This window comes from Pantherophis guttatus, chromosome 4 (assembly GCF_059756535.1).
Source record: "Pantherophis guttatus breed Tessera chromosome 4, ASM5975653v1, whole genome shotgun sequence".
NCBI classification, from domain to species: domain Eukaryota; kingdom Metazoa; phylum Chordata; class Lepidosauria; order Squamata; family Colubridae; genus Pantherophis; species Pantherophis guttatus.
Window position 1 is genome coordinate 8,340,398 of NC_142066.1, and position 10,180 is coordinate 8,350,577.

A 10,180-nucleotide genomic window follows, 5' to 3' on the forward strand; every position below is an offset into this window, starting at 1 on the left:
TTTAGTTAATGATGTCATCGTACTTTTTACATCTTTCAATCCCTTTCACTTGCCATAGCAGGTTTGCTTCATTTTATTACTTTATTTCATTTCATTTCATTTCATATTAGTACTTCATTTCATTTCATTTATTATTTTATTTTTTTACAATATATACCACTTTATTATCTTACAAACTACCAAAGGCAGCAAACATATCCAATATACCATCTCCCTTATTTTTTCCACATAGCAACAACCCTGTGAGAAACAGTGTTTGGTCCAAAGTTACCCAGTTGGCTTTCATGGCCAAGGCAGGGCTTGAACTCATGGCCCCTTGATTTCTACCACAGTTCCTAACCCTCTAGACCACACTAAAATCCCATTAAATCTAGAAATTATAGAGAAACCTCAATGAAAAAAAGAGGATGGATTGCAAAGGCACCAAATATCAAGTTCTTTCCCTGAAATTACATACAAACCACCTTTGATCTTTTAATTAGGGGAGCCAGAAAGAACACATAATGTACTAATTTCGTTTTGTGAGTTGCTCTCTGTGGTTTAGCTCAGGTCGCAAAACAATGATGTAGCATTTTGGCAGGAATATGCATCCCAGTAAAGCAGCACTGGAGGACAAGATGGAGAAGACCTCCACAACTACCATGGCTTTTCCTTTTGTGCTCAGATAGGCTGGAAAGAAGGAGATCCACACACTGCAAAAGGCCAACATGCTGAAGGTGATGAACTTGGCTTCATTAAAGCTGTCAGGTAATTTACGAGCAAGAAAAGCCACAATAAAGCTGGCGATGGCCAAGATACCCATGTAGCCCAAGACACAGTAGAAAAAGAAAGCTGACCCCTCATTGCACTGTAAAATCATTTCTTGGAGCTCTGAATGCATGTCCAACTCAGGGAACGGGGGATATGTGAACAACCAAAGAATACAAATCATTACTTGGAATAGAGAGCATGAGAGGACAATAGAAAAAGCCAATCTTTTCCCCACCCACTTCCTCATCTGAGAACCAGGTTTAGTGGCCATGAAAGCCACAACCACGGTGATAGTTTTGGCCAGAACACTAGAAATGGCCACTGAGAAAGTGATGCCAAAAGTTGATTGTCGGAGAAGGCAGGTCACCTTGTTAGGTTGGCTGAGGAAGAGCAAAGAGGAGAGAAAACAGAGCTGAAGAGAGACAAGGAGGATGTAGGTGAGGGACCGGTTGTTGGCTTTGACAATGGGAGTATCCCTGTGCTTAATAAAAATTCCAAGTACCCAAGATGTCAAGAAGAAGAAACAAAGAGCTACTGAGGCCAAACCAATTCCTAATGTTTCTTCAAAGCTTAGAAAGAGCAGCAATTTCAGGATACATCCATTCTTTTCTTTATTGGGATAATGATCTTCTGAACATTCAAAACAGTCATCCATATCTGGAAAGAAAATCAAGGAATTTATCATCTAGGTATCCTATAGTATTCAAATTACTTTCTGAATGGGTGAGAGTTGTTATTCATTTGAGTTCTTTCCACCGTTTACCAGATGGATCATATTTCTATGAAAATTCAGTTTTTCCTCAAATGGAAAATTTGAGGACTGGCTTAAAACGAAGCAGAAATGGAAGGAATATTATTCTTTGAAATGCAACCCTTTGTATCATTTTAAATTTTATTGCAATGTAGGCCATTTGGACTTTCGCCATTTTTTCCCAAACATGGAAAAGAAAACCGTAAAGATATATGTAAGTCTCTAGTAACAGAGTGTATTGACCTGAACAACAGATTGTGAGTCACAGCTATAAAAATGAATATTCACTAATAACTAAAAGTATTAGTTATTTGCATACTAAGGTGTGCAAATTACACTTTGCTTATTAAAGTAAAATTAAAAAATGTACTTATTTATTTAGTATATGGTGATGTTCCAATAGCCAGGAGACTATAATGCTTATACAGACTAGTACTTGGCTGCCCTAAGACTGCTAGCTCTGTTTGTCTAAGAAGATTCTCAGTCACCCAGGTCATGGTTGTCCCAAAGATGCTTTTTCAAGAGGCAACTTGACTTTCTTGTTTTTTCTTTGAATATCTTTCGCTTCTCCTCCAAGAAGCTTCTTTAGATCTGACTGGATGGTGGGGAATGGAAGGATTTATATTCCTTGCAGACAGCTGCTCATTAAAAAGCAACTTTGGGAGAACCATGACCTGGATGAATGAGAACCTCCATTGACATTTAGCTATGCACTTTGGGATGAATACCCTTCAAATGGGGTGGAAGTATGAATGGATTTCCAGGAAAAAGATTGCAGAGTACAGGAACCATTTGTGCTTCAGTTTGAGAAGCAGACAACACAGACTCATCCCCAACAGCCTGTGTCTGTCTTCCACAGTGAAGGGACACAGGGCAAAAAGGAACACAGCTGCACAAAGCACAGCTCCATAACACAGTCCTTTCAGCAGTTTCAAGAAGGCTCCATACCATTTGCACTACTCAGGTGCAAATGACCTGCTCCCAAGTTGCATAGGCAGGGGATGGAGAATCAACCCTCGCAGCTGCATTGAGGAATTTGCACCTCGGTCAAAAGAAAACACATCCTAGCTGGCCAAAGTCAAGGCCATCTCCACAGAAACCAGTAATGGCTGGAGGGAATGACTTTCATGACCCGCAAAATTGCTTCGTTGGGGAATGTGACTTATGACACACCTTGGGGGAAGGGGAAAACAGAGTCAGAGGCAAGGTCCGAATTGAATGATGTCAGAGCTGGCTTCATTTGGTTCGTGCCAACATGGTGCTCCTAATAAATAACTGGATGTTTCTTGAAACTTGATTTGAGGCTCCTGCTTTTATTAGGGCATCGGTCAGAACCCTGACAGCAGCATCATATGGGCCCTGTCCCTACATTAAAGCTGCCTCATAAATGGACATCACAAATGGGAAGTGCAGTGCCAGCAGGATTCTAACCATCCACATGAAGTGGCAGCTCATCTCCCCACCGAAGTGGTACCTATTTATCTCCTTCCATATAACATACTTTCGAACTGCTTTCGAACTTCACCAGAAGCTGAGATGAATAACGGAAGCTCACCACGCCACACAGTGCTAGGACTCAAACCGTTGGAGCTTAATGACCTTCTCTAGCATCATTAAGCTATTGAACCACTGCTCCTCTTTGTTTGCTTAAATCAACCTAATGAAAACTTCCTGGAATATCTAACCTACCCTTTTGATTTGAAATCTTCCCTTCTGGACATGGAATACAGTCATAGCAACAGAATTGTTTTCCTTCAATCTCCTTCTTCCAGTATCCAGGAAAGCAATGGTCATTACACAGAGAAATTGGAAGTACCTGGTGATAAACATAAAAGATTCTTGCAAAGGGAGGTTTTAAGAAAAAAACATTTATTAATCCTGCAGGATCTAATCTGGAACAGTCACCGGGACCAAAGGTGGACCAGTGACTGACTCAAAGTAGATTCTTCAACATTGTTCTGGGACACCTTCATTGGTGAGTTATTAATCATCTTTTATTGAGGTAAAGAATTCTTTACTTCTCCAAAGGGCTAGTGAATATTACCTAGCTGGATTTATATTATGCATTAAAAATTGTTGAAATTACAGTGATGAGGAAAACGGCCTCTTTGAAAAAGGCAAGTTGAGTAAATAAATATGAGGGATGAAAATGTTATGGAAATAAGGCAATGTCCATAATTTGAAAGGTAGTTGCAACCAAAAAGAAAATCTGACTTTTACATTGCAAAATCATTTTGTCCATTCGATTAGTGATTGATCATGGGCCATATTTGTTCCTAGTATGCCATTTTTTCTTGCAAACATAGAAATTAGATTTCTAAAGAGGCTTTGCTCAATATGGTTTAAGAGCCCCTATTTGGGATCATAATAGCCCAAGATATAGTCCATGAAATGAGTCCATGCCTGATTAAAAGCTGGGTGCCAGACAATCAAATCTTCATCAATCAATAATTCTTTGCCTGTTGGAGAACTCGGATCTATTCTTCCGACTCTAACTCTTTGAAAAGACCGATTGGGAAATGTGATGAGGTTGATGATATCAAATCCACCCATTACTTCCCCTTTTTCATTCAGGGAAACTTTCTCTCCAGCCGAATTGTTAAAAGAAATGCCATGTAGAAATGGATGGAGCTATGTGAAAGAGAATAAAAAAATGAGAGTTGGATGGATAATATAGGTAGTCCTCTAGTTGCAACAGCTTGTTTAGTGACAAGTTGCAAAGACACTGAAAAATGTGACTTATGTTCAGCTTTCAAATTTATGACCTTTGCCACATTTTGACAAGCAAAGTCAAGGGGGAAGCCAGGTTCCCATTACAACTCTATTACTTAACAATACAATAGTTTCTTAATGTTCATACCTAACTGGATTTCATAAGGTAAAAATATTAAGATTTTCTTCTATAGCTTCAAATGGTAATTCTAGATCAAATTGCTCATTGAAATAAAAGAAGTGTCCAATGAAGAGAGAATACCTGCCAAGGCTGCAGAGGTGGGAGGTCAATTGTTCTATGCATCATACTTTTTTTCTTATCGAACCCCGACATGAGTAGTGCTTGCAAAGCATGAGCCACAGCATAAACAGCATTGTAGACACTGTAGCTTTGTCCAGTCATTTCCATTTCAAATATGGGCCCAGGAAGATCCTCCAGTTTCTTTTCCACTGGGCACTGCCTATTGGACATTTCTTGTAATTCTGATTTTGAGAATGAACAATCAAATGATTGTTCCCAAACATCTTGCAGAAACCCATCTCTGCAGCCTGAATGAGGTTTGATGGTCTGAAGAAACTCCTTGAAACCTACAGCTGCTGTTGAATGAACCGTGAAGGAAATAGCCCCATGAAACATCTGGAGATCCCACATGACTTGAAAGCCTGAGAGCACAAAATCAATCTGTGCAGTCATGATCCACACCTTTCTAAGTAATGCAGTTTCCTTGTTTTCAGGATCTGCTACAAACATGACACCTCTGAGCCACATAATTGTCCCTGATTCTCCATAAACGAGAAATGTGGTGGTGTTGCTATTCCTCAAATTAATGGAAATACTTAAGGCTACGTGATCAAGTTCTCCAATGTGTTCTATGTGGATTAGTTGTGAAAGCCTTTGTATGAACGATGAACAGATTCCATTTTGTGAAAGTATGGGCTGCATTTTCTGTAAGAAATGTTCTCCATTGTTGTTATCCATAGTAAAAATCCCAATCCACGTCCATCTGAAATGATGAAGCAGTTGGATAATTCCAATGTATTGATGGTCCTCTTTTGGGACCATGAAATAAAGTGAAGAGCGTTTGCTAGTCTGAAACTCTTCTTGGGATAATGAGCCATATGTCAGCTAAAATAAAGCAAAATAATACTCTGTTGAGTCATTAGCTCAAATCCGATCTTTCTGGATCTAGTTTTCCTGTAAAAGATCTCCAAAGAAGGAACTTTTCCTCTATTTCTTTTGAAATATTAATAAAGAATGGAATTTCTAGGAATTATTTCAGACATATATAATAGTTCATTTGTTTGAACAAGATGAGAGTATGCTACATTCAAATCTATGGTATGGAATGGAATGACTCTAGATACTCACTTCTATGATTGGCATTGTAGCTTCATAAAAGAGTGCTAAGTATTATACCTTAAGGTCTGTAGAATGTCTTAATACAAATCTAATATCTGATTCTCAGTAATTATGTCAGAACAACAAAGTATTTTTTTTTCTGTTCATCTCCTCCATACTAACCTGTGGAATCTTGTAGAAACCTACAACGTCAGCTATATTAGATGATGTATCAGAACTTAATCCCCCAATGATGGCCATCAGATTCTTCTGGCTATCACATTTGTAGTTAGGGACATATTCCTGAGATTTGAAAAGGAGGTCCAGAGTGGTGCGATAGGTCATTCTTGAATTGTGATAACTATCATAGATGTGGAACCCAAGAGTGATGTTAGGTAAGATCTGGGGGTCTTCATTGATCTCCCTCACAGCAAAGGCCAAGGCAAGGATGTGTTGGTAGAATTTGGTTATTACACTGCAAATAGATTAAGTACACCTTTTCATCATCATCATCATCATCATCATCATCATCATCATCATCGTCATCATCATCGTCATCGTCATCATCATTTGCAAATTATTTTAGTATGGTACTGTTTGTAACTGGAAAACGTGTTTCTGACTGATGTATTAAACAATTTTGTAATCAGTCCAAATGTATCTTGCATACATTTTTTTCCCTTTATATTTTTCTAGAAAGTTACTCATCATCAGGCATACAATATTAATGTCTGTAGTTTTAACTTCAGCCTTCAGTTTAACCTAGAATGCTGTGGCTTGTTTTCTCTGTTGATTTAGTTTTCTAGGAACATTACTGAGTTAGAAAGAATTATAGATGAAGGGTGAGATTCTCTCTAACCCCATGCATCTTCTTCATCTGAATCTTTTCAGTTCTGAAGGAATATTCTATGATTTCTCATAATTCTAAGTTCCCCCAGAGACAAAATCTAAGGTGTGTGTCCACTTTGGCTGCAGGAAGAAATATTAAAACACATTTACTCTTCTCCTATCATTCCTCACCTGTTCAGCAAAACAGAATGCCAATAATTTAATTAACTTCCAATATTCATGTCTATGGAGATTCTTGGTCATCCTGGTCATGGTTGACCCAAAAGTGCTTTTCCAAAAGGCAAATGGACTTTCTTGTTGTTGTTTTTTCCTTTGAAAATATTTTGCTTTTCATTCAAGAAGCTTCCAGAATTGAGCCAGAACTGAGACAGAACAAGAAGCATTTTGGAGAAAACATTTTCAAAGAAAAAAACAATAATGTTCAGTTGCTTTTTGGAAAACCACCTTTATTTTTGTGTTGTGAAATGCGACAGAGCTGATTTTTTTTAGCATGCTTCTTTTTGATAATTTCCTCACAATCAAATATGCTTTACTTACAAGAATGTTGTTAATGAAACAAACACAAATGAAGTTCCCTCTTCTCTCACCACTAGAAAACTTTCAAAACACAAAGAATTCTTACATTTACATGAAAAACTCTACATTTCCTACACAAACAGCCATATAAATGATTCTTTGCTATGTGGTCTAAGGTCAGATGATTCAAAGGAAAACCTTTACATTGGTGAATCATAAAGGTTGAGAAAAGGGTGTTGTTTGAATAGAGTTTGATAGAAATGGTAAATCAAGTGAGACATCATCCCACCGATGATGAGGTCACCAGGCTGATACCACTCATGTGGAACAGGGAAAGCATCACTTGCAGGACAGCTCAGAGTAACTGCTTTGTGCATCCGGAACACCAGGAGGATCAATTTTATGATTCTCTGTGTATGGAGGAAATGTCCAAGTCTATGTTCAAGGAGAACTCCTGGCATTTAAAACAGAAGGAAGAGAACTTTGTGGAAATGAATCTCACAGAGTCAGCATGACCACTTCCTTCCTCCGTGTGGCTCTTGAAATATTTATGTGGATCCTTTCTCACTTTCTATTCCCTTCTGTGCAGAAGGTTTGATATTGTGGCCTGCTAGAATAATAGAATGATTGCAGTCATTCATAAGGGACATAATTGCCATTGAACCATTGGCAACATGGCAATGTTTTCTTTATATGTCTGATCAACACCTTTCCTTCTTTGGAGTGACATCATAAGTGACTGATGCTTAACCTGTTTTGAAAATGGTGGAGAAATGGAAGTTGGAAGTTGGAAGCTACAACGTTGCTCTAATTCTAGAAATCAGGAGAAAGGTTTAATATTAATTAAGTTTAAGTTTAAGTTTATTAGATTTCTATACCGCCCTTCTCCCGAAGGACTCAGGGAGATGTACAGCCATATTAAAACACATAGATTTATAAAATTTAAAACCAATTAAAATAAAGTATAAAAAAATTTGGCGAATTAAAACACACATACACCCATTTTAAAATTCGTACTAGGCCAGTCCGGCTTGCTGGAAAAGAAGGGTGTTAAGGGCAATGCAAAAAGTACGCAGGTCGGGGCTAAGATGAAGATCTAGGGGCAGCTTATTCCAGAGGGCTGGTGCCCCCACAGAGAAGTCTCTCCCCCTGGGTGTCGCCAGTCGGCATTGTTTGGCCAACGGCACCCTGAGGAGTCCCTCTCTGTGGGAGTGTGTTGACCGGTGGGAGGTTGTTGATGGCAGAAGGCGGTCTCATATATACCCCGGTCCTAAGCCATGGAGTGCTTTAAAGGTAGTAACCAACACCTTGAATCGCACCCGGAAGACCACCAGGAGCCAGTGCAGCTTGCGCAGGAGGGGTGTTACATGGGGCCGCCGAGTCACACCTATAACCACCCACGCGGCCGCATTCTGGACCAGTTGAAGCCTCTGAGTGCTCTTCAAGGGGAGCCCCATGTAGAGAGTGTTGCAGTAGTCCAGACGGGACGTGACGAGGGCATGAGTGACTGTGCGCAGGGCATCCCGGTCCAGAAAGGGACGCAACTGGTGCATCAGGTGAACCTGATAGAAAGCTCCCCTGGCCACAGCCGTCATGTGATCTTCCAAAGAGAGCTGTGCATCCAGGAGAACACCGAAGTTGCAAGCCCTCTCTGAGGGGGCCAAGGTGTCGCCCCCAATAGTCAGCGATGGAATCTGACTATCAGCTGACTATCCCGGGACGCCCGAAGCCACAGCCACTCGGTCTTTGAGGGGTTGAGTTTGAGCTTGTTTCTCCCCATCTAGATCTGCACGGCCTCCAGGCACTGGGACATCACATCAAGGGCATCATTGGGGTGGTCCGGGGTGGAGATGTACAGCTGAGTATCATCAGTGTACTGGTGGAACCTCACCGCAAAACCACGGATGATTTTGCCCAGCGGCTTCATATAAATGTTGAACAGAAGGGGCGAGAAGACTGACCCTTGCGGCACCTCACATACAAGGCGCCTCGAGGTCGACCTCTGCCCCCCTGCCAACACAAACTGCACACGGTCAGAGAGGAAGGAGGAGAACCACTGCAACATGGTGCCCCCCACTCCCAACTCCTCCAATCTTCGCAGCATGATACCATGGTTGATAGTATCAAAAGCCGCTGAGAGATCTAATAGGACAAGGACAGAGGAGCAACCCCTGTCCCGAGCCCTCCAGAGATCATCAACCAATGCGACCAATGCTGTTTCCATGCTGTGCCCCAGCCTGAAGCCCGACTGGAACGGATCTAGATAATCGGCTTCATCCAGGTACTGGAGAAGTTGTTGCGCCACCACACTCTCAACAACCTTTGCCACAAAAGAAAGATTGGAGACCGGACGGTAATTTGCTAATACAACCGGGTCCAGGGATGGCTTCTTGAGGAGGGGCCTCACCACCTCCTCTTTCAAGACGGTGGGAAAGGCACCCCCTCCTGCCGAACAAAAATAAAATTGTTCTTTGAAGAACCTGCCTGCCTTGGAGTTCTGCTTTCTATGGCATTATTACTTGGAACCCTGACAATCATATTTAAAATCCAATAGTATTGAACCACACATATACACAACTTCGTAAATTTTTAAACCACAGGTATACACAACTTCCTAAATATTTATTTTTAGCATTTTAAGTCTAAGCTAAACCTAAATCCAATCTAAAAAACCCCAATATAGCCCACCGACAAGTAGTATGGAAGAGAGAGCCATTTGTTATGACCAGGATTCAAACTTTTATTGGGTCCATTTATATGCAAAAGTCCATTCGGGCCTAATAAAAATACAGTTACATTGAGTGAAAGATATAATCCTCAACTGCATCTCAAGTACAAGTTATTTCTTCCTTTCTTTTGACTTAAAGAGTCATCGTAATCTGCCATTTGAACAGGGGTGCCTAAATCTTTTGACATTAAATGACATAAAACCATTCATCTGAAATGGGATAGAGTTTCCTGCTTGACCAGGGAGTTGGACCAGAAGACCGCCAAGGTTCCTTCCAATTCACTTATTCTGTTAATTTTGCTGCAAGTTATTTAATCTGTGTACTAATGTAACCAATGTCTATGAAGCTTCACAGTCATTCAGGTCATGGTTGTCCCAAAGGAGGTAACTGAACCTTCGAGTTTTTATTTGAATATTTTTCACTTCTTCAAGAAGCTTCTTCAGTTCTTACTGGATGGTGGGGAATGGAAGGATTTATACTCCTTGTAGACAACTGGTCATTTGCATCCTTTTAGAAGGTTTATGCTGAAACACT

At 40.4% G+C, this 10,180-nt stretch overlaps 1 protein-coding gene across 1 annotated transcript; it reads right to left on the reverse strand.

The window, feature by feature from the left end:
- Positions 1 to 484: 484 nt before the first annotated feature.
- On the reverse strand, positions 485 to 5,813 carry LOC148113668 (vomeronasal type-2 receptor 26-like). Its single transcript, XM_087893257.1, has 4 exons — positions 5,736 to 5,813; positions 3,905 to 4,132; positions 3,191 to 3,317; positions 485 to 1,407 (listed from the first exon to the last, which is right to left on the reverse strand). The coding sequence occupies exons 1-4, from the start codon at positions 5,811 to 5,813 to the stop codon at positions 509 to 511; spliced, it is 1,332 nt and encodes a 443-aa protein (XP_087749383.1). The 3' UTR covers positions 485 to 508.
- Between the last annotated feature and the right edge of the window lie 4,367 nt (positions 5,814 to 10,180).